The sequence below is a fragment of the Cygnus atratus genome, chromosome 20 (genome assembly GCF_013377495.2).
Source record: "Cygnus atratus isolate AKBS03 ecotype Queensland, Australia chromosome 20, CAtr_DNAZoo_HiC_assembly, whole genome shotgun sequence".
Classification (NCBI taxonomy): domain Eukaryota; kingdom Metazoa; phylum Chordata; class Aves; order Anseriformes; family Anatidae; genus Cygnus; species Cygnus atratus.
Genome location: NC_066381.1, coordinates 3,548,133 through 3,572,627, shown reverse-complemented (window position 1 = coordinate 3,572,627; position 24,495 = coordinate 3,548,133). Strand labels below are relative to the sequence as shown.

Here is a 24,495-nt window from a genome sequence, read left to right as displayed (position 1 = left end):
GGAAGCACCGCGATGCACGCTCCAGGCAGGCTGCGAACAGGCAGAAGCAGAAGGAAGCAGAGGCATGCTGCGAGGATGAGCGTTGTTATCCTGGAGGGGGTCCACAGCCTGCAGCGGGGCTGGGGAACTGCACTGCGGGGGCTGGACCAGGCACACAGAGGCTTGAGGAAGAATCCCTCAAGACCCTGTCCCACTGAGATAATGCTGTACTTACCCCACCTTCCCAAACAAAACCGCCCAGGGCCTCAGGCAAGGCTACTGAGATGCTTTCTGTCTGTCTGTCCAGGGTGACAGCCCCAGCAAGGCCTCTGTTTGCTGACAGTCCCAAGAGATCTTGCAGCAAGAACCCCCCACAAACCCTTCCAGTCTCACCCAGGCAGCGTTTGTTTGCATGCAAGGCACTCGGTGCTGCTGCCGTTCTCTGACAAGTCAGTCAGTTAGCTCCACCACCATCCCGGCTACATCGCTCTGCACCAGCTCAGTCCCCAGAAAGGCATCCTGAAAAGGAACCAGGCTGCAATCCCGCAGCCTTTCTGGAGAGCTTTTCATGCTGTGTCAGTCCAGGGTGGAAATAAAACCATCCTGACAACACGATGTTAGCGTTTGCCTCTCAGCACCTCCACCAGGGTGCTGGGTACAAACCACACCTGCTGTAGGTCTGGTCCAGCTCACCTGCACAAAGATCCCTGGGTCTCACAGCAAGATGGCACCAACAGTGGCAGCAGGCTGTGCCCTCAAGACCCATCCTTTCCTCAGGCAGCACACAAAACTCAGTGTTTCATGCCCACTAGACCCTCAGCAACCCCCTTTGCAGTCTCTCTTTGCTGCTAACCCAGGCCTTACCCCTGGGCCAAACCCAGCAGCACGGTGCCAAGCGACCTGTGTGGGACTGCTAAAGGGACCGGGGCTGTGCCACAGAGCTGGGTGAGGCCACCGTGCCCTGCCAGACTGTTCAAGGCATTAGGAGGGGCCACAACAACAGTTTCAGCTGCCTTGTGCAATTCCTCCCTGCCTGTGAGCCCTCTCACAGTGAGCCATGTGCAAGCATTTCCCCCAGAACCTCTTACTGGGCTGAGATGCTGCAGACCAGGCCACCCACATGCTGGGGCTGCGACTCCCAGTCGTCAGCAGAGCCACCCAGCAATTATCCAACGCTGTGCACATCGCTAAATGCTGCCAGGAGGGAGAGGAAGCAAAAATTCCAATTGCAAGCTACTGACAGGAAGGAAAAAAAGATCTTGCCCTTCTTTTTCTCCTGGAGTAAAAGTCAAATCCAGGTGCCATTTAACACGGGAGTATTGAAGCATGGAGACTAAATGCTCCCAGCCTTCAAAGCTGCAAGGCAACCTGGTTGGGGATCCAGGCACTGAGGAGCCCAAAAATCACTGGAAGGGACTGAAGGTCCTGGGCAGGGTCTCTCTGGTATTCGCTTGCTTCCCGTGACAGCTACTCGTTCCCTCCAGGCTCACATCTGCAGGATCAACCCACACTGATGTGGTAGGAGCTGAGTGACTCAGCCCAGCCCAGAAATCCTCTGCAACGTTGGCGATGGCTCTTACACCAGGCCACCGCTCAGAGCTGCTGAAAGCAGGTGCTCTGTCCTTGGGTAATCGACTGTCTTACATCTGCATCTGGCAAGAGCAGATCAGATATCAGACATGCCTCGCAATCCTCTTCCAAAAAAGGACCGATCCTAAGCATGCACACACCTGAGCAATGAGCCTAGCACCAAGCAAAACAAGAAGTGTTTCAAGCTCACCACCCCAGGAGCTCCATTTAAGTCAAACCCCAGTCTGAGCTCTGTGCCTTGATTTCGCTTCTCTTCCTACTTCCCCACATCAAAGAAGCCAAGCAGGACAGGCAGGCAGCCCCACGGGCGAGCCGAGAAGCCCAGGTGCCAGCCATACGTACGTGTGATTCAGCCATCGCATGGCATTCCAGTAGAGAGAGTCGAGGCGTGCTGACTTCCCGATGCCTTCCTGCTGGTTCAGAGCTACCAGCACTTTGTCCAACTCCATCAGCTCCACGTGCAGCTTCTGCAAGAGGCAAGTGCACACTGACAACGTGCAGGGTGAACTCAGAAGGGGCACTCACAGCAGCAGAGCACAGGCCCATCCTTAGGACAAAACTGTGCCAGGGACAAGCAAACCACCAGGCTTCTCCAGGCCACTGCCCTGAGCCCACCCACAACAACACTTCAAGTTGGGGGCAAAAATTGATGAGTTACACCACGCCACTACATACAGGGTTTGCTTGAAAACTGGGTCTCTAGCATGACAGACACAAGTCTAAGCTAGAATTGTACTGGCATGAAAGGGACTGAAAGGTCCTTTAGTCCTTTGTCCTTTTCATCCCGTGACTGGGAAAGGGGGGACGAAGATGATGGGCTACGCACCTATCCTAAAGAAAAGCAGAAGCGTTTTCAGTCTGGTTTCTGAAGAACACAATCATGCTGCTTCTGACTGCCTCTAACAGCTTCTGTGACCCACTGGACAATTTCAGTGAAACCAGACGGAAAGGGGTGTCTCAGAGGCTATTCAGGTCCTCCAAGAACCCTGGAAATAATCTCCCTCCCCACCCACTTTCCTATTAGGTCTCCACAAAGAAGTGGGCTGTGGTGTGAGCTTATCAGTAGGAAACTGGGCTTCAGCAATTATGCTGCTTGTGTTATTTTGCTCTCATAAATAAAACCATGTTGGAAACTTATTTTGTCACCTATAGAAAATCTCCTCCTGTTCAAAAATGCCATTTTTCTTTAGAGCTGAACAATGCCTCATTCCAGCTCACAAAGCTTCTGCGTAAGTCTCAGTTTCTGGTAATCAGTCTCTGGGGTTCAGTGAAGAGGAGAGAGCGATCATCTGGGACAAAACCCAGCTCACCCCCACTGTACCCTAGGCTGTATTTCTCCGGATAAGAAAGGAGATGTCACAAATGTTTGCGGAACACTGCACAAATCCTTCAGCAAGTTCTTGGAGATCAGCTCTCAAGAGCTACAGATCGCTCCTTCACACTGGAGGGCTTTTCTGTACTCAAATCCAGCCAGGCATTCCCTCCAGGGGAAGGGATGTAGTGACGAAGGAGTCACAAGGTAAAATCCAAGCCTGACAGCTGCCAGAGACCTTGATGGTACAGCCATTTGGCAAAGGGTCAGTGTGTCAAGGAGTCAAAGCCACGCAGGATCGGGTCACGCTCTCACCTGCTGCATCACGGTTTTGAGGAGGAAGTTCAACAGCTCCAAGCTCTTGGCAACTTTCTCTTTCTCGACCTTCACCCTAAACTCGTCAACCATTTTCAAACTCTGCAAATTAAGGGGAGAGATGGAAGAGGAACATACATTAAATGGGGAAACAAATCACGCTTCTCAGAAGAAGAAAGCAGGAAATCGGTAGGGTTTTGCAGGATTAACCTGTCACCAAAATAACTCTGGAACGACGAAGCCCACCAAACTCTGGAAATGCTCGGGAGGGTATGAGGTGGAAGCTGCTGTAGCCCAGGTTAATTAAAAAACAGCTGGACAAAACAAGAGCAAGCGTATCACAAAGGCACCACCCTGCTGCTCTCCCTCGTCTCTAAGCTGAAGCAAAACTGGCGACAGGTTGCTGGCTCCTGGAGAAAAAGAGGGAAGACAATAACCCCCATATGGAAAGGCCAGAAGACTGGCAGACAACAGACTCACCTGAGGGACAACAGCAACTCAGCTGCAGAAGCTGGGATTTGCACGCAAGGCGCTAATGTAGAAACCCATTAACACTCACGCCTGGGAAATCCCAGTTGCCAGCACTAAAACAGGGCTTGTCAATCAAGCTTAAATCCGCTGAAAAGGATGGAGAAAATCTCATCTCTTTGTGTTACCTTTATGTGCTGCAGGCTTTCTGAGACACTGAAAGGTCTGGCTTAGAGGAAAATCACTCCTGAGACAGGTCAAATAAAAGCCAGAGTTATTTACAAGTGGAGAAGTGCAGCAAAGAGCCATGAAAAGGCAGCTGGATCAGAGCGGCCACCCAGGGGCTCAGGGGTGCTGATCCTCTGCCTGCAGCTGGTCCTCGCAGCCCTGCTTACGTGGTCGTTATCCTCCCTGCTGCACTTCTGTGTGAATGCACAACCACAGCAAGCCCCGCAGCTGGTACGGGTACACTAATATGAGTAGGGTTTGTGGGGACAAGTGTGCCATCGCCAGCGGTGTGCCCAGTGGCAGCCCGTGTCTGCAGGAGGCTCTGCTTGTGGCCAAGCTGCCTCTGCCTGGAGTGTGAGCGTGCCAAACTGGTAATGGGCAAGGTTTGCCCCAGTCAGAGCACCCTCGGGTGATAAGGTGCTGCACCAAACCTGTACCCGGTGGTCCGGAGGTGGAGGTGTGCTGGGAGGTGCCACCTCTCCCTTACAGCAGCTGCAGCTTTCACTGGAAGGCAGTTTCAGGGCTTTGAGGAAACGGTTCTCCAGCTATGGCAGCATACAGCAGGCAAATAAAGTAAAATCCATGCAGACACTGAGAGGAGTGAGGAATTCATTCCCCAAAGCGAGGCTATTGAGCAATGACCCCCCCAACAGCAAATAACGATGGCCAGCGAGAGCCTAGGAACACTTTGAGCAGAAAAACCACGTAATGCCTCTGCAGGAATAGCGGCCTGAAAGTCAAATTATTTACTGTCTGTGCAGGATTCCAGCCCCTGGGAGTGTCTCTTTTAAATAATGAAAACACAGTTATCTCCTGACCAGGACACACGAGCTCTGTGTTAGAAAGCCACCACGGTTTGCTGGCTGGAATTCAAGTGGCAACTTCATCTGACCATCAGTACCTTGCTGATAATCACTGCCTCCTGATAGACAGACGAGCTGCAACCCTACACCAGAGATGTCATTAACCTGCAAGGCCACACAATTCAACAGCTCAAAAGTCTCTCAGGTGAAACAAGGAACAAATATTGGGGTGTGCAATTAAAAAACCCATCACATGTAGGACATACCGGGCCATGCACGCTCCATGTATTGCACCTACCACAGTAAATAGCAGCAAATCAGTTACGAAAACAAAGACTGATTTGCATTAAACAAATCTTTGCGATGTTAGAAAAAGAGGATACTGGTAGGCTAACAGTCATTGCTGGTCCAAGCAGCTTTCAGAGAGGCTGTTGAAGTTCCGCTCCCTATTTTGCTAAGTCACAGTGAGAGAAAATCAGTACAGGCTGTCAGCGCTTCAGGACAGGAGCAAGAGGAAGCAGGACCATACTGTGAGGAGGAGCCACAAAGAAATCAACTATTGTTTCATCTTTTTAATATACCAAACTTAAGAATTAAGACGGTGTTCCAAATAAATTGCATTTTCATTGCAGATAAGCGATGTGGATAACTGTATTTAAATCGTGCAGGCTTGGCTGTCTGTCCTTGCTGCCATCCCTTTCTCACAGCAGTGATGTTTTGAAGGGTTTGAAACATACCCTGCTGAAGTCAATCGACAGATCTCTGAACAGCACTTGAGGGGTTGATGCTACAAGTCCACAGCAGTTGGCAGGTGCTTGGGAAACTGGGACGTGCACTGACTGGTCTGGGTGCCCGACCAAACTCCTGCAGAGCTGCAGAAGGAAAAGCGTGGCTTCCCTGCTGGAGGTGGGAGATACCACGGGGCTACTGACATCACTGCAGTGAGACTAAACATCGAAATTAAAGGACGGGTTTTGCATGAGTCTGGAAACTGAGGCATGGTTACCCCAGAACAAACAGCCAGAGGCGATCCAGTACAATTTAGGTGCTCTGCAAACAAATAGCTCCCTACTAACATGGATCGCTTTTAAACAGCTCTCAAAGACCATGAAGGAGCAAGGAAAACGGTGTGGGGTGGATGGAGAAGCCAGAGGAGCAACAAAAAAGCAGCAGATAGTTAAGAAGTACAGAATGCACAATTTTCTCTGGTCCAGAACTGCTACGTATTGCTTTAAGGAAGCTGGATGCAGAGAAGTGTTGCTGTTTCTCAATTTCTCTCCCTTCCCCTTCCCTTCTGCTTCAAAGGGCATAAAAGAAATTTACTCCAACGAGCACAGAAATGCCAGCTCCTCTGCATGTGGTACGGTTCAGACAGTCCTGCCTCCTTAAAGTCTCGAGCCCAGTTCCTGCTCAGCTCAGTGCCATTATCCCGATCTCATCACCACTCAGAACTTCCCCATTACTTGCTACAAGAGATGCTATCTGCTGTCACGCCTTGCTTCACTCCCATCCTCCCATAGCAGGGAGAGCACACAGCCGAGCGTTTGGGGTTTGTGTTAGGATGTTACGCTCCGATCGCACAAAGGAAACTGACTTTGAGCGGGGCTGCTGGCAACCCTCGGGGACTGCTCCCAAGGAATGAAATCCCAAGCCTCTTCCACGCTGAGTCCAAACCTCAAAAGCAGCTTTCCCAAGTATTTGTCCTAAATTCTTGCTACGTACAGTACCGAGCGTTGTCTGTACGCTGGGGGTTTGCAAAGCAGGTTACTTGGGTCCCTCACCCAGCGACCTGAAAGCTGAAGTTAGCACTGCCACCCCGAGTGCCTAGGTCAGCCATTTTACGGGCCTACAATAATTTCATTTGGGGAACGTATAAAATGCAAACATAAAAATAAAGCGAAAACCATTATGTAACAGATGGCAGACTGCAAGACGTGGCAAACACGCCTTAAAAAGAAAAGCAGCATTTCAGTTATCTGCAGCATCCTTCGGAGAGCCTCACACACTGACTGGATTGCAAAAGCCCTGCACAAAGTATCTCCATTTTACATAGCAAAACTGAGGCACAAAGCAGTGGCTTTGCTTCCAGCTCTGCTACAGGTGATGAAGGGTCCAGTGAAAACCCAGACAAGCTTGTCAGACTGCCTGTTCTGTGATTCTCTGCCATGTGCTGTTTGCAAAGGCACCCAACTCTCCCTTCCCCAGCCCTCTAAAAGCATTAGGAGTGGCATAACCCAATCACCTAACACTAAGAGCAGGGAGCACGTGGCTTGCACTCAAGAGCCACACTTTACCACTTGCTGATCGTGTTATTTTTTCGCCATTTCTGCCTTTGTTACTCTGCTCCTTCAGTAACAGCCAGGCTCAATTTCAGGGAATCCTGGTTCCAGTTCCAGCTCGGTAATACCTGTGACGGTTAATCGTGCCTGCACATCTCGGCTGTCAGCGTATCTGGGCAGGTCACTTTCCAAAAGGAAAAAATAGGGAGGCAGTTTTCACAGCTGGAACTCCCACCTCATCACGAGCCAATGCGGCAACACGGTTCCTGCCTCACCCTGCGTGGATTTCAGCTGGCAGAGAGGTTTGGGCTTGCTGTGCCAAACACGCTGCTTCCAGGGGCCTCTGGCTGCGGCTGGTGGATGGCACTCCTGGATCCAGAGTCCTCTGCTTCTAGGATTTCTACAAGAACAGCACATCCTCAGCAACCTATCAATCAGTATTTCTTTTACTTCTAAGTCCTGTTATCCCAGCTATTTCAGGATCCAGCCTGCACTCCACCTCTCACTGCGGTTCCCAGCATTCACCTCCAGGTTCACCTGCACAAGGGCTGCGTAAAACAAGTTTGTTAGAGCACAGGAGGTGAGTACCTGCAGTAATTCACTCACAGAAGTAGGACAGGGGGCTGGCAGCTAGAAAGGGGCATTAACCACGTAGCTCCATGCCTCAGATTCCCGAGCAGGATTTTAGTCTAAGCCCGAGACCCCACTGAAACCTGCAACAGAGCAAAAAGTGCTGCGTGTGCATCTGGAGCCAAAGTCAGCATCCCAGCCACTGCCCAGCTTTCCCTGCGGGGAAATGGCAATAAGCTGTTACAGGAAGCAAAGCAGTGTTTCTGGAAGTCTCCATAATCGCAGCTGCCTACAACCTCAGCCTCCTGCTCCTCTTCCCTTTCACAGGTACCACAGTGGGGACACGCTCAGCCCCGACTTACAAGGCACAGCAGTACCTCAGCGTCTGCATGAGCACCCTGCTACCAAGAGCAGAGCACATCCAGCTGGAAGTTTGAACACCGTGTAGTATTTATGCATTCCCAGCACGTCCTTCAGCCTGCTTCATTGTTCAAAACAAACAGCCCTTCCCCTCCGTGGGCTCAGCCTGACAGATCTGTGCGCTCCGTGAGCCGGCGAAGCCTGGCCAACCTGCATTCTTTCCACACGCCGCGCTATCTCCATCCTTCCCCCTCCTCCCCCAAACAGACCTGACGCTGACAGATAAATGTGCAGATTCATGGCCGAACGCAGTGCCGAGAGCCTCCTGCAAAACACACAGCTCCACCCGCCCTGCACGGCCTTGCACCCCCTGGCACAGCCCGGGGCTGCTGCCCTAAGCTCTCTTCTCCAGCAGCGAACAGCTCAGCCAAGTTTCCGCCCCGCTGAACGTCTGTGGTCACGCTCAGATAGCGCTCAAGAAGCCCGAGCTCGCTTTGCTGACCGCTTCCACCCTGGCTGTGAAAGCTGAAGCTTTGTTCTTTGCTCCGTGCTGCTCACAAGGGCCCTGAGCAGACACGACCTGACATTTTGCTGCTGCTGTGGCTCGACTCTCCGTGGTGGAGCCACACTCCGAGGGTCCCAGTAAGCAGGTTTGGGGCCCTACAAGTACGTGCCCACTACCTGAGCCGAAGCGCAAGATTTCCCACGTCAACAGGCAGGTAAGCTGAGAGGTGTGGGAGGGGAACAGTCCTCCTTTGCTGTTCAGAGCAGTAACAAACCGAGCTAATAACAAACTGAAAAGCAAATGAAGGATTTTAGCATTCGGCATGCTCATAGCTCCTGTCATTATCTGATGTAAGCACCCCTGTCTCACCTGTAATTACCCTCCCATTGCTCCCGAGAGGCATGCCAGCCTTATTGCCACCATTTTGCGGAGGCTCAGGAGGCTAAGCACTGAGTCACACAGACCATGGCAGAGCCAGGAATCAGCCAGGAACTTCTTAAAACCCAGATGTGCCATCTCCAAACGCTTCCTTCGTGACTGTGTTCGTTGAACCCCCGCTCAAACTTAGGGCTAAATAATGGAAGACGAGCTGGGGAGGAGGGAAGAGTGGGCTTTCCATCTATCCACAGCGCAAGATCCACTTCTCACGCCAATGCACACAGTTTACACAAGCACATACACACAGGGAGGGTTTCTCACACCGCCCACTGGAAGAGCTGCTGCCGAGAGGAGGAATGGAGGAAAAAAAGCATGGACAATCCCTCCTCCCTTCGTTCCCTCTCACTAAAGTTTCTGAAGACTGAAAGTAGACAGAGAGAGAGTAGGGGACTAAGCAGACCCACATGCTAAAGGGTGCAATTAAAGGTCCTTTTCTGCAATGTTTATTTTGGCTGTTATTAGAGGGAGGAGCCCAGAAATCAAGACGACATTCTTACAGAAAATGCCAATGCTTTCCCAAGTTTAAAGATCTGATCATTTTCTCCATAGACCGCATGCAAATGCAGCAGGGAAAAACCATACAGGACAGCGGAGGGAACAGAGGAGAATGAATTCTCTGCAGAGACATCCAGTACTCTGAAAGCACGTCAAAGATATCAGTTAAATCACGACTGGCCTCATTTTACAAGCTGAGAGGCTGAGAAAGGGCAATGAATTAAGAATTTATAAGGATGGACAGATAAAAGTTCAGGCAATCTTCAAGAAAAAAAAATGAAGAATGGCTTTCTTAGAGATTTGATGAAGCCACTGTTAATAATTTATCTCCATACAAATTAAGACACCAGTAATCAAATGTGATGCCCTTCAAAAATGAAGGGCAGGAGGCTGTATAGTATAACCCTCTCTCCTTCCTCACATGCCGAGTGGCTCCAGCTACTTACTTTAAATCCCTTGCTGAACCACACAACGTCAACAAAACCCTCTAATGCCATACGATAGAAGTCTGCAGGGAGCGTAGAGTAACTTTCAAACTATGAGTCCTAGAAAAGAGGTTTATCTATGAATAAAAAAAAAAGAAAAGAGGGTTATCTATACCACTCCTCACCCAGGCCATGTAATCCCCTGATGGTCTACACTCACTCCTTTCTACAGAAAAACAGCTTTGGTCTGGCACCGAAGCTGGGTACTGGGTTCTGTGAATGTTTTTACACTCCAGGATGCCCTGATTCCACTTTGGGACCAACCAACCAAGCTGAACGCTCTCTGCTCTTCTCTTCCTGTCCTTTACGCAGGATACGACACTGACAAAACAAGTGAAAGAAAAAAGAAAACAGTGAAGTTGGGCCCTTCCTATCACGTACTTACTGCACAAGTCAGACAAAGGAAACCCTCAGGAAACTGCTGTGTACAAGCCAGAGAAAGCAGCTTTACCAACAGTTTTTCTGACAGCTGTTTTGTTTTGAAGTTGCCCAGCCACGAAAACATGCTTTTTGTGGCATATTCCTCAAATCCTTTTCCACTTCCCCCTGACTTTCACAGTGTAACTGGGAGTTTCAGCATAAGTTGGGAGTTACACGAAGCACCTCGGTTCAGGAGGGCAAGGCAGTCCCTGGGAAAGGGATGACATAAAAAGGTAATGAAATTATGTATTCAGATCCCGGAGCTTCCTGCCCCAAATCTGTCACCGAGTTACTAAAAATTGGCATGGCTTCAAGATCACTCTGAAGACAAGACAGCAATTTTATAATCTATTAGAAAGAAAACAGAAATATGCCTAACAAGGGGGACAAACACCAAAACGTGCCCACAATGACAACCAGGAGAGATGAAAAACCAAACTGAGAGCAGCGTGATAAAGTCAAAAAGACGGTGCGTGAACCGTAGCAAAGAGATCCCTCACCAAAACTGTGACTGTTCCCTACAGGATATAGGGAATTTGGGCCTCCCTGGTCCTGCCACTGACTCTGGGCAGCCTGAACCCACAGCCACCAGCTTCCTCCTGGAGATAACACGGGGACGGGGACTGGTGCCCAACACAAAGCTCTTCTGAAGCCAAGTTAAGAAACAGTCAGATCATCAAAGCAGAGAGAGGGTCTCTGGGATGTCCCAGGAGATCAAAGCTTGATTCTTGGCTCTCCTCCCGGCCAAGTATGTCATCTGTAAAACAGGGAGAACAACTGTAGCTAAACGCTTTAGCTCTTGGATTTCTGCAAAATACTTCCTTCATTACATCAACAACTCACTGGTTAGAATTTCCTTTGTAAAGCGCTTTGAGACCTGCTGATAAAAGAACAAAGCTGTCTCAAAGAGGAAGGAGTCTCTCTCAGATGCTACAGCATCTCAGGTGAGCTCTGTCATTTACAGCATGAGGCAACAGCACTTCTTTGTACTGTACACAACCGAGTTGTCTAGACTCCCAGCATTAGAATAAACTTGACCAGCCGTCAAAAGCTTCTGCTTGGTGTAAAGCTGCCCGTTGAGGACATAGGAGGCCAAAACTGTGCCAGAGCTCTCTCTCTGCCTCCTCACCAAGGCCTGCTGTTCAATAAAAGCAGCTCACGGGGCAATCCCAGGGCCTGTGGATGATGATTTCTGCCCAGAAGACCCAGCAGAAGCCAAGATCACCAAGAACAAGTAGGGCTCTCCTAAGAACAAGTCAACCCCAAAGTAACCACAAGGATATCAAGATTTGCCTTGCTGACAGCAAGGAGATGGCAGACATGAATCCCTCATGACTGTGATATCTGTTTTATAAGCATGCTTAAGCATCTTGGGAACAAATAAGGTCACATTAGCTTATGTAAGCACAAGAGCCATTGCCCCACAGCAGCCGGAGCTGCTATTTCAGGAAGCTGTCTCTTCATTTAAAGCTCCTGGCTGTTGATTCTCCCTCATCTGCCTCTTGCTTTTGCACAGATAATTCAATGATATCCAAGGCTGCAGTCCTCTCACGTTGCTTCACTCCCAGTTCCAGCACGTATCACTGCCCCAAACCATGCCAGGCTCCTCACCAGGTGGTCTGTAGGTATGCAGTGCACACACTGAGGCGACACAGGACAGAAAGCAGACACCAGGAGGTAGCATCCTGTCCTCTCACACAGCCTTACACCTGCAATGGCAGTCCTGCACTTCGAGAGCCACCAGCCCCATAGCTACAAACCTGACCAAGGACACAGAGTGAAGGAGGAAAGCCTTTGGGGGCAGCTTCCTTGAGGACAATGCCACTGCTTGAATTAAAAGTGCACGTCAGTGTCGTCAGTCACAGAGTTGGCCCTCCCAGGCTATTTCACTGGCTCACTGTGTCAAAGAGGGGTATAAAATCCTGCATTATCATTTTTTCTTCTTAACCATCTCTTTGTGAAATACGGCGGCAGGAAAGGCCATTGACAGCAAATGCAGATCTTTTAACTAGAGGCAGGACAATAAAATTTCATCATTTAGGATTTCCACAGCATCGCAAACTGCTGCTCTCAGTCAGGTTCTCGTGGGTAAGCACTCACACACCAACACCGACCTGTGTACACACCCCCTCAGAAATCAGGGCTGACCCACTGAAACAAGACTGAGCTTCAGGAGACAGCTGCAGCTCTGCAAGTGCCCGCCCTACCCTATAGATAAGCAGAGGCGTGGAAGGACTTCAGGGACAGAAATGGCATTGTTTGGCCCAAGCTCTTACTAATACACTCCAAGCAATCTCACCCCGTAATTTCAGCACCAAGCCTGTAACTTCCACCTGACCTGCAGCTCCTCCTTCAGACAAACACACAATTTCCACCTGGAAGTTCAGAGCTAATAAAGTTATTAGGAGTAAATAGCTCCTCAGCAAGTTACTTTAATGGTGGATTACTCCCTTTGACAAATTCTAATAAACTTCAAAATTTCCCAATTTCCAGCCTCCAGATTTCACTGTGACTTCTAAGTGGGATTTTTACCATGTCCAAAAGAGATCGGTCATGATATGAATATTGTTCTACTACACAATAAAGCTGCTGCATGTTTTTACAGCTATACTCAGGTGTGCGTTCCAGTGCAAATGTGCAAAAAGACACAGAATACCTTCTGCAGCTCTAGAAAGCTTTACAGCACAAGTGTCAGCCTTCGGCCATGAGTTAAAGCTGTTGTATGGAATATAAGGTCTTTGATCCCTACAAATTGCAGCAGCATTTAAAGAGGAGCAGCTGATCCAGCTCCAAGGAGCCATACCAGCACTGTGCTGCTGCAAAAGCAGAGCAGGAGGAAGGGGGGGAAAAAATGCATATACATCCACCTACAGAGCAAATAGCAATGGAAAAATGTTATGTCAGAGCTTTTTGAGAACAGCCAAAAAGAGAAGTAGCACCCGTGTGCCACTAGCAGCTAATAGTGTAGGAGGCCTGCTGCCCACAGGGTACACCTCGGACAGCCCAAACAAACTGACACTATTTCCCAGGAATCTTTCTTTAAACACAAATGACCACAGAAATGAGAGGCGCTGAGGAAGCTTTGGTAGCAAAGCTCATTAAAATATTGGAGGGGTTGCAAGATGCTAAACTTTCCCTGACAAGGATAGCATAAAGGCATTGTAGACGTTTGTGGTTTCCCAGTGAATCACTCTGAGTCCTGCAGGCATTTAGCTGCTGCAGAGAAACATGGAGGTGACCAAGCTGGGAGGAGTGGCATGTTTTGTGTAGCTGGAAAATAAAACCGTACCTAATAAAAAATAAAACCATACCTAACTCCACCCATTGGATTCCTGATGTCACCATTAAATACAAGCATTTAATGAAGCCCAGGATTACCTGCTTCATCAAGTATTGTAAACACCACCTCTGAATTCCTTGATTTAAACTTGCTTAGATTTGTCCCTCCTCAAAAGAAAACAAAGCTAATTGTTCTGTTCCAATATGGTAAACTGGAATGCCCTAAATCACCAGGTAACCAGCATTTAAGGAAATAGGAATGAAAGCTACACTTAGGAAGAGGCCAATACTACAGTTACGTATGAACACCAGGACTGGAATCTCCCATGTCATGGCGTTTAGTCACCACACCATAACATTAATTTGGCTGTTTGGTTCCCCTCCCTCAATCCCCAAGCAGCTAATTGGATGGCATCCTTCAATCTCCTCTCTCACAGATCACCTCCTACAGAACAGCTGCACCCAAAAGCTGTCTTCAGGTACAATCCACGCCTGCCACTGCTTCAGGAGCCCTGCAATTTCTGTATCACTGTTTGTTTATTCTACATGCACCGCTTGCCAATGTATATAAAGGTTTCCCTGGTAAATAATATCAGCAAAGGAGTCTGGTCCAGAAGGTCTGCAATGCACCAGGAGCCAGAAGTCTAGCAAACGTCAGCTCTCTCTTTAGCCCTGTAGCTTAAGTCAATATTCACAATCCCTTTCATTTCAAAACTTATTTTTAAAGCAACCTAAAATTGACCCGAGTGTATTCCCTAAATCCCTGTCCCTCCGTCTCTTGGCTCCATCCACAAGCACTAAGCTGTACCAGGCACCTTCCTGCGCTCTGTAAAAACACATCTAAATAGCAGAGCTACAAGAATGCTGTAATCCCAGTGGACACTACTCAAACCTGGGGTGAGCAGGCACAACCCCAGTGGAGCACAGCCTCAGGCTCCAGCTCCGAGACCACGCTCCACATCAGCGAAAGCAGCATCCATCGGGTGCTCTCCGTACGCTGAACATGTTGAAGCTTGTTACCTCCGTCACTTGGCTGATGCTCTCTCTGATCAATTCCTCCCACTCCTCCTTGGTCATGGAGAGCTTCAGCTCACGAAGCGGCAGAACCTTCTGGAGAAGCAGACAGGCCTGGGCCTGAAAGAGAAAGGGAAGAGAAGGCGTGAAACTCCATGCTCTCTAGGGAAGGTGTTAGCAAAACAAATACCCCACTGAAGCAAACAACTACGCACAGCATCTGGGGAACGCTGTGTTACAGACACTGCGTAACCCCACCAACACATATATATCATCACCCTCTTAGAAAGCACCCTCTAGACCCTGATGGAGTCAGTCCTCAGCAGAGAGGGTCGTGATTGCTGGTTGAACACACGTATTTAAAAGAGGAGGTCAAAGGGGTGGGAAGGGATCGTGCTGCTTCTAGATTCAGGCATTGCTATCCAAAACATGCTTTCATATCTGGTCTGAGCACACCAATTTAGTCCCCACAAGTCTTCAGGCAGCTCTTTGCATGACTCTACCCTTTACTGTGCCCTGACAAACGCAGGAGGCACAAATAAACAAAAATAAAAGCTGGCAGATTAGCAAATGCTGCTTTTCAAAGGAACCCCAGATGCTGTTCAGAGCAGCACTCAGCCTTGCCCTGCAGTCAAGCTCACTCGTTAAGCCCATACATTAACACAGAAATGAAAAAGGGTAGCCAGTGGAAAACCAACAGTAATCTGCCATCTTCTCACCTGTCCTTTCCTGTTCCAGAATCCCCGTTCTAAGGTTCTTAGGTACAAGATTAATTCAGCAATGGACAAAAGCAAATGACAGAAACACAGAGAATACTCTAATGAGGATTAGCGCAAATAGTTTAGAAGATTTAAAGGGAACGTTTTCCTAACAGCATGGAGTTAGCGAGCAAATTCTACCCATATACAAAGACAAATTACTGCCTCTAGCTGCCACCACGCAGACCAAAATTGAATGCAGGTATAAATACCGAAAATCATTGGGAATTGTATCAAGAATTAATCTCATCCAGAGGAAGCAAGGGCTGCCCTTTTTTAAGCACACACTGCAACTGAAACCACCCTTCAGACAACAACCGAGCAGTTTGTGAAATCCTTTATTGAAAATGCCCTTGAGATCAAAAGTCTAAAAGATCTCAAGAAAAAAAATCAGACTGGTGATACCAAACCTGGCCTGCAGATACCCCACAGACACAAAGGAAGGAACCTGAAAAGCATATAGCAGGAGGCTAAAAACTGGCCACGTGGTTCCCGCACTTTGGAGCATTTTTAGGGAACTCTTTGTTGAAGAATTCAAGGTGAGGGAAGAGAAGAAATCCCTAGATTTTCTGAGAGCATTAAGACCATACAATGTTGTAGGCAGCCAAACCCACTGCCTGAAGGGCTCAGGAAGGTCTGTGCTCCCCATCCAGCACACTCCAGGCTCCTGTGATGGAGGGTTATGTGTTTCTCAAAGCCCAATTATCCCACAGGCACCCACGGCAGCTTTCAGTATTAAAGGCTGCTGGAGGGACACGACATCGAGCACGAGGCCCCCACCAGATAATTCCAGTGCTTGTGTTTGTGTTACACCAGAGCAATGTCATGCAGCTATGTGAGCTTACCTCCAGCTTGCACCAGTGTGGCCAACGTAGAGAATTATCCAACTAGAGCAAGCTTTCACTAACAAACTACTTCTGTTCATTACTTGGGGGAGAAAAGAAGGGAAAAACCAACATGACTACGTCAAAAGATTTATGTTGATTTAACGAGAGAGGGAGAGCCCTAATGCCATGTTCGAGGCAGGCGAGCTTACATATTCCTTGTAATTATGGGGAGGCTGCGTCCTACAGAACAAATTATGGCATGTCTGCATGCATGTACCAAATGTAGTGGAAAGTCACTTCAGTGCAATTACAAAGAGAACGTGACCCTCGCAGTAAATGAAAGGCCATAATTCATTCTGAAAGGCTCAGGCAGGGTCATAAACCTCAAGGCACCATCTCTTTGGCAATTACAAAAGCATTCACACTGCAAATGGGGGAAAAGCACAGAGAGGGGGTCTTTTAAGCAACCCTGGTGGTACTGCAGGATTTACTCAAGAGACAAGAGCACAAGGAAGCACGCCAGTCAGGAGTGGCAAGAGTGCTGCACGCCAGTGAGGAAAAGAGCTGGAAAGAAATCAAAGCCATCCAAAGGAACAAGGAGCTCTGGAGACCTGAGATTCAACGGATGGACTGACAGAGAGACCCTAAACAAGACCTGCTTCTCAGTAAGCACTAAGCCTGACAATGATTTAAAAAGAAAGGAAAAAACCTGCTGAACATCCATCCCTTCTGTGTCGCAGACTGGGAAGTCAAAATACCCAGGCATCCGAGAACCCTGGCTGGTGCTACCCCTCTTTAGTAGTTTTGTCACACTCACAGCTTTCATACCTCCAACCCCTATATTAGATTCAAGCAAAGAGAAAATAAGTTTTGATTTCCATGTAATTAAAACATTGATATTGCTGTACTCAACCCACCCCTGTGTTTCATGATTGTTTCTTTAACCCAGTGATAATTTAGTATCAAGCGTGAACAACTTTTCTCATTTGAACGAATAAAAGTAAGAGATCTTTTATCTCTTAGATAAAGAGATCTGCTTGTTGGTTGAGATAAAATTGGGCTTAAGAACATCTCGGTTGGAGAGCAGACGTGACACTAATAATTATAATGTCCTACGCTGTAGTTTAAGGTGATCGTATTTATCCCACACTCGGTGACTCCTCTGATCTTAGATGCAGTTATTAACGTGCAGCTCTCACACAGCCTATTTTTCCAGAGCAAACTGCGCAGTTAAATAGAGGAAGTTAAACCACAGGGAGAAGAGCTGACTCAAGTGGAGTCAGCCAGAAGACTCAGGGGCAGAACCAAAACTAAAACCCAGTTCTTCAACCCCAGCCCAATGGTAGAGGCACCAAGAAAGAGCACTGCCCACTCCTCCCACCGATGCCACCCCATTTCAGCAAGTTCAAGCCAGAACAGGAGAGGCACCGATATCCCTCTTTAGACAGAGGCACAACCACTGTCCTTCGCCCCCCGCGCTTATCAGCACCTGAAGAAGGATCCTAGATGTCACCAGGAGATTGCTTAACCAGTAAATGCACTCAGGGAAACCATCTAGCAAGCAGGACCACGAAGCTGCCACATCATCTTGGAAAATAACAGCCTTCAGTCGTGGCCTTTCAGCAACAAACTCGTCCGATGTGCTGTCAGGGCTCCCTCCCGAGAAATGCCGAACCGCAGGCTGAAAGGTCACGGAACAGCTCCCTGCAGAATAGTCCCTGGCAGGATTCACAAAAAGGGTTTTAAACGCTCAAAATGAATCGCTTTCATGAGCTCCAGGAGCTTCTTCTGAAAACATGTGCTTTATCACCTAATGTAAGAGGGGCTAAGAGTATAGGCGCTATGCAGAAATAAGGAAGGACCCAAAGTGACACGGGTTCCCAGGATCACTTTGTGATCCCTTGAAATCACAAAGAAACAGCTCTCTCTTTGCAGTTCACCTCCCTTATCTTCCCTAACAAACAGACACAATGCAGATGAAAGGAGATGCATGAGAGACGTGAACTTCTATGCATTTGGAAGTGAATGTTCATTTCTCACCTCCCACCTGCTTCCAAGGTTTCCAGACACCACATGCCATTTCACTTGAGCATCACGCTAGCCTGCTTTTTGGGAGCCCAGATACTCAATGTTTTCCAAAAATGAGGCTGTTCAGAGGATTTTTCAAGCCATCTCCCAGAATGAGACTCTTCCCATAGCTAGTCACTTCTGAAAACCAGCTGCTGTTACTTGGTGGTGCACTGTGACAGTGCTAGTAATCCAGAAGGATCTTTTAGAAACAAAAAATAGCCACAAAATCTACCCATCTTCTGTTCTGTGAAACAGAGGGTTTAGTGTGTGCGTGCATGAATGCAAGAAAAACGTGTGCAGGAAAACTGCATTCATGCAAGATGTTTCCATTCACATGCATTTAAAAAAAATCTTAGCATTTTACAAGCTTGTGCTCAACGACACAAGCCCTCTCCTGGCTGAGCAGCAGTAAAGAAAAACCATCCCCACTATACACATCACACTTGGATCCCTGTCTGCTTTCTTACAGCCTTCTCAGAAGCAGTTAGGACCTGTCCACCTGCCCACTAGAAGAGGCACTGGTCATACACAAAGCGGCAATTCCTGCCTCCGCACCAAGGCTTCTGAAGAGCAAGACCACATGCAGAACGCATTAGGAGGAGCCAAGCCACCCCCGTAGTCCAAACCCTTTGTAGCAGAACATTATTAACCCCTGTCATTTCTCACAGTCCCATCATTTATCCTTAACGTGTTCATGATGTGTCTTTTACAGGCGATAAAGGCACCAGCTGCACACATTTTACCCTCACATCACAGACCAGCAGCAATTTGAATTGGGTTTGGCCATTTTGGAAGCTGCCACGGCAATACTGTTACCAGGAATCTCATAGGTGGTTCTCTGTATTTTCTCAGTGCCAAATCAAGCCTGCTGTGTTCACGACAACCCTGCGAAAGAGCTGAGTGTCATCAGCGCTTCACAAACAGACAGAAATAGCAGAACACCCAAGGGTCCCAGCTACCAAAGTCCAGTCCAGTTCAGAAGAGAAAGCTCCCACCACTCCTTAAGTTCAGTAAAAACAAAAAAAAAAAGGCCATAAAATAGTACAAAAAATAAATACAAGTGAAGTCTATTCAAGCAAGGATAGTAGATACATACATACACTCCCACATTTATCTATCAACCATATAACTAAATGAGGCAGAAAGGCTCATTATCAGTCCACGTGGGAGAAGAGAACAAACAATAACTAACTGTAGTACTGACCCTGTGGTTTTCTGGCAGTTTTGTTTATTTCTTTCTTATCTAGAATGATTACACAAAATGCCATTCAGTATAAATGGTCAAAATTTCTCTCAGACAGTAAACGTGCTCGCTGCAGTAACTGAGATGTGTTGCTAATTGCCAGATGTGCTCACCTCCCTTTTTTAGAAGCTAAAAAGGAGAGCAAGCTGGCTGGGTAATACAACCTACCTTTACCCTTTTCAGTAAAGGACAAGACATGTAAGCCTGACTGTTTTAAATGGCAAGCAATGGATTAACCTCTGCCAATTCAGCCACTGTCTTCTTATTGAAGTTTTCTTATTGAAAACCTAGCACGGGGTAGCCATGTAGGTCGGAACAGCAGCTCTCCTTGGTCACCGTCCTGGTGAGCTGGATGGAGGGGAATGGACCGAGATGTCTTTGATTCACTGCAGTTGTGGAAGACAAAAGCCCCAGAGAAACAAGCCTTTGCAGTGATGTGGCAATTACGTCTGCAACATTGAAGAGACAAAGGCACAACCTAAATTCAGGGTAAAAAAATAACACACCACTGTTAATAGGAAGGCACTTGATTCTTATGCAATGAGAAATGCTTTTCTTAGTCCCATGTGTTTTAGGAAGCCGGCTGGAGGTGGCTTTGTGAGTGAGTGAAAAAAGATATCACACAAACACATTCTCATGAGAAAAGACACTGAAACCAGCAGTCACCCACTGCCACCAGCAGAGGAGCAAGAACATGAGGGTGTACTCACCCCGCAGCACCCCAAAGGGGGTCTGAGGGCTCACGTTTGGCAGCTGATCCCAAAGCAGCCTGCAGGGGAAAGCTGATTAACCTTCCAAGCTCTCTTGGGTACTTCCAGCTTAGAGAAGAGAGGCACCAAGTTAACTGGCTGGCCCGGAGCACATAGCAGGACAGTAACAGTCTCTTGACCCAGGACGGTACCTGAGCTGCAGCAGTCCTCCCTACACATTTTAACAGACATGGTGAGAAGTTTAAATGCTTACCAAAGACATAAAGATGGATTTTCCCCACCTATCTTTTTTTTTTTTTTTTTTTTTAAGGGGCACAGTTTTATCAACATGAAGTATGCCACCAGCCTGACAAGTGCTTCTCTTTCCCTTTTTATGTATATATAAATAAATAAAGGGAATATAAATACACACACACAGAGAACCTTAGAAAATGACAAGTTTTTGCAACTCTAACTTATTTTTAGGACTGAAGAAGCATCAGGAGCTTTAGCGCTATCATCATTTCACTGCTCTTGGAAGTCCAGGAGACAAAAATATACAGGTGGCATCACACTACACAGGCTCCTGGCATTTCAGAGCACTGGTATCTCCCCTCTGGCATACACACTACAGCAGCAAGGCTACTGGGTAACCTGACCTGCCAGCAAATTTGATTCAGTAAAGGAATACATTATAAAACAGCAGCTCGCAGTATGTAATCCTCAGCATTAAGACTATGCTACAACCACAGGGATATGGCAAAAAAATAATTGCATTTCTGAAAATTCTCACCTACCAAGGCCTTTGAGACCGGAATCACATGGATCACACACTGCATTAATGACAAATGCTACCAGGAAAGCTGGGGTAAAAAAACATATGCCAAGAATATGGGAAATTCTAAACAAGCTTTTTTTGAATTTTAAGAAATAGTCAGGCTATGAAATAAATTCCTCAGCTATGTGCCATTTGTTACATGTTAAAAAACAAGAAAACACAGCATGCTGCAGCTAACAGGTCTATTGGTTATAGGAGAATAACTTGTCGTTTATTTCTACAGGGCAGGGCACCCAGAGCACCACAGCAAAAGTCTCTTCCAATTACTGTCAAAGCTTTTGTGAAAAGAAAACTAACAGCATGCAAAGCCACGAAGCAAGTGCTAATCTATCCCCATTTCTACTCCCACAGTTCCCCTATTTTTGTGTTTACGTTCGGTGTGGGATGGAGAGAACGGCTCCAACAGTGCAGCACTCAGTTTTGAAAGGGCTTGCTTTCATTCCTCTGCCACATTTGCTCTTTGCATTTTACCATTTATGAGCCTGTAAGCTACAGAACTGTTTGATAACAGTTCGGCAGGCAGAGTCTAAGTTAGGAACACCCCAGAAAGTTATTCAAAAGGACAAATTATGAGAGTTCAAAGAAAAAGGCTGATGACCATGGCGCTCCCTGCTCCATACTGCAAGTTTGCAGCAGGCAGTGCAGAAGCAACAGCAATTCCATACATATTGCTAGGCATATACAAGCTTTCTATCGTACCCTGACACGTTATAATCAGAATTATAAAAGATTTGGATAACCCACTGAGCCCTCCAAAGCTGCGGACATGACAGTCTTGGCCAGGAACTGTCACAACCAGTATTTAATGGAGGAGTTTAACTTGTGACTAACTTAAAAGCCTGGATTTTCACACAGCCCGTTGACCTCAAAAGGATCAAACTGCAAATTCTCTGGGGAAGGCAAGAGGAGGGAAAAAAAGAAGGACTCATTCCCTCTTTCCTAAGTTAAGGACAAACAAAATAAGTATCCTCCAAGAGCATTAACCAGTATTCTCACTGAAGAAGCATCCAATGCCAAACATTTACTTAAAACATACAAAGGCTTTAGGCATAGCAAAAGAAAACCAGAGACAACTAAGAAAGCTCTAGTTTTCCTCAGTCCCCAAGCTGTAACTGCAGCACTCTGCACGTGGCACACGCAGACGTGTTTCATGTGTTTCAGTTGCAAGGGGACGGGAAGATAAGGCAAAGCCCTGACTGTGGCTTAAAAAAGCTATTTTTGAGAACAAACATTAATGTTAAACAGCCACAGCACTGCTGGAACAATGCACATAAAAGCAGTGGGACTTTAAAAGGGACTTGGTACAACGTGGCTGCTATGTTCGGATGTGCCAACTGCCCATGCAAGGACACCCAAGCATCTCCATAACCATTTCTTGGTTTAAAAACATGCTGAACAGTCAACCTTCCAAGGCAGTCTCATAAATTGGACATCTACCTCTACCTGAAATCTACCTTGTTGCCCTTTCTGGTGCTGAGCACCACACTGTCAGCAGGAGAAATTCTCCTGTGCAGACCTCCTGCTTGCAGGGCCTGTGCAGGGCCTACGAAGCTGGTGAAGGGACTGGAGCACAAGTCCTGTGAGGAGTGGCTGAGGGAACTGGGGGTGTTTAGTCTGGAGAAGAGGAGGTTCAGAGGAGGCCTCATTGCTCTCTACAGGTACCTGAAAGGTAAGTGTGGGGAGCTGGGGGTCGGCCTCTTCTCACAGATAACCAGTGATAGGACTAGAGGGAATGGCCTCAAGTTGCGCCAGGGGAGGTTCAGGTTGGAAACTGGGAGACATTTCTTCTCAGAAAGAGCAGTCAGGCATTGGGACGGGTTGCCCGGGGAGTGGAGTCACCGTCCCTGGGTGTGTTCAAGGAAAGGTTGGACATGGTGCTTAGGGACATGGTTTAGTGGGTGATGGTGGTGGTGTTAGGGGGGATGGTTGGACCAGATGATCTTGGAGGCCTTTTCCAACCTTAACGATTCTATGTGCAGAGCAGGCCCGTGTGACAGCACCGACACTGTGGCTGGCCCCCAGCAGGACAGCCGTGTTATCCCTGACTACCCAGGCTCCTGGGGCCTTCCAGCAGTCACAGCCAGCTCACGCTGGCCTGGAAAGACCACGAAAATCTATCCTGCACGATCATCTTGCTCAGGAGCTGAATTCAATATTTCCTGCTACAACCCAGTGCCTTCAGACTAATCAATCAGCTCCTTCAAGACATTCCCTCGACTAGCCTTGCCAAGGTCCAATATTGCTGTCGGTGACAGGGGAACGTGAGCAGGATCCAACGTGGCAGGCACAGAAGTCGTCTCACCAGACACCGGTTTCCTAGCCTGTAAACCTGCCCTCCTGCCTCCAGGCATGGCCAAGGCAGAATAACGCAACAGAAGCAAACACAGAGCAAAAACCCCTTCCCACCAGCCCCAGCCCTTGCTCCCACACCCTCGCTGTGCACCAAACACCCCCTGCAATGCTCTGGACCGGGAAGGAATTTCCTCCTAGCCCTCCCTCACTCTGACCTTGCCAAAAAAACAGCAAATAGGAGATTTACAAACCCAAGAACAAAATTTTCCTGCCAAAAAGTGATCACAACAAATGGTATTTTACAGTTTAAATTAAGTTCCTGTGACAAATGGATGAGAAAAAGTTTGGAAGGCTAGTTAATTACAATACGTAAAGCATTTATGTGGTATCTAAATCATATTTTACAACCTTGGATGACAGAGGCAATCTTACTCAGTGTACTCCCACCAAACATCCTAGCTCATCAGGCTCTTGCAGTTTTCAGTGTTTTAGAATAAACCATTCTGCACTGCAAACCAGTTTCATCCCAAGTCGATTGCACCTGTTCCTCTCTCCTAGTAAAAAAGCAGATTTCCACAGATACAGCAGGATGCTTTCCATCCAGGAAGCTTTAAATAACTCACAACAGCTTGCATATTAGCACGTTTAAAAATAATTGTCACACATGAGACACATTTTGCTCATTTACCAGATGTAGATTATCTGTTAAGGCCTTCTCGAGTGCAAGAAATTATCAATGAGCTTTGTTTTTTCGTGCCTCATTTTTAACGTTAACTTTTATTTCTTAACCCTTGAAACAGCCAACATCCTTCTCTCTAGCCAACTTCTAAACAAGCTAAGCAGTAGTTTGCAAACGCAAGGCATTCTGCGTCCTTAGAGCAGCTGGAACATACAGCCCCAGTAATTTCCAGTGCAGGCCAGCCTTCCTGTCACTATCTCCAGCTCACGGAGAAATAGAAAATGGCAAATGAATCGCCGGCTTATTACCTGCTAGGTGGAGCAGCAATTCCCTTCCTCAGCAGCTGAACTGGGTCTCTCACCTCCAGGAGAGCAGCTCAGCACCAATGAGAGGTGCTGGAAATCTCTTGCCAAAATGCAAGTAGGGGAAAACCAAATGCACAGGGTGTTGGTGCTACACTCAGATCTTCATCCCTGCTTTGGAAGTTCTGCTTTTGGATTTGAGGTTTCACTATCTTGCTTGCTGAGAAAGAATAAAAACTCCCTGGAAGACAGCAACT

General features: G+C 47.7%; 1 protein-coding gene across 1 annotated transcript in view; it reads right to left on the bottom strand.

Annotated features, from left to right (window-relative positions):
• The window catches only part of MYBBP1A (MYB binding protein 1a), a 60,009-nt gene that overhangs the window by 671 nt on the left and 34,843 nt on the right, over positions 1–24,495 (bottom strand). Inside the window, exons 24-26 of the mRNA XM_035559006.2 lie at positions 14,547–14,660; positions 3,197–3,298; positions 1,912–2,036 (exon numbers count right to left, since the gene is read on the bottom strand). Of these exons, the coding sequence (XP_035414899.1) occupies positions 1,912–2,036; positions 3,197–3,298; positions 14,547–14,660 (341 nt within the window). The remainder of the gene's footprint in view (positions 1–1,911; positions 2,037–3,196; positions 3,299–14,546; positions 14,661–24,495) is intronic.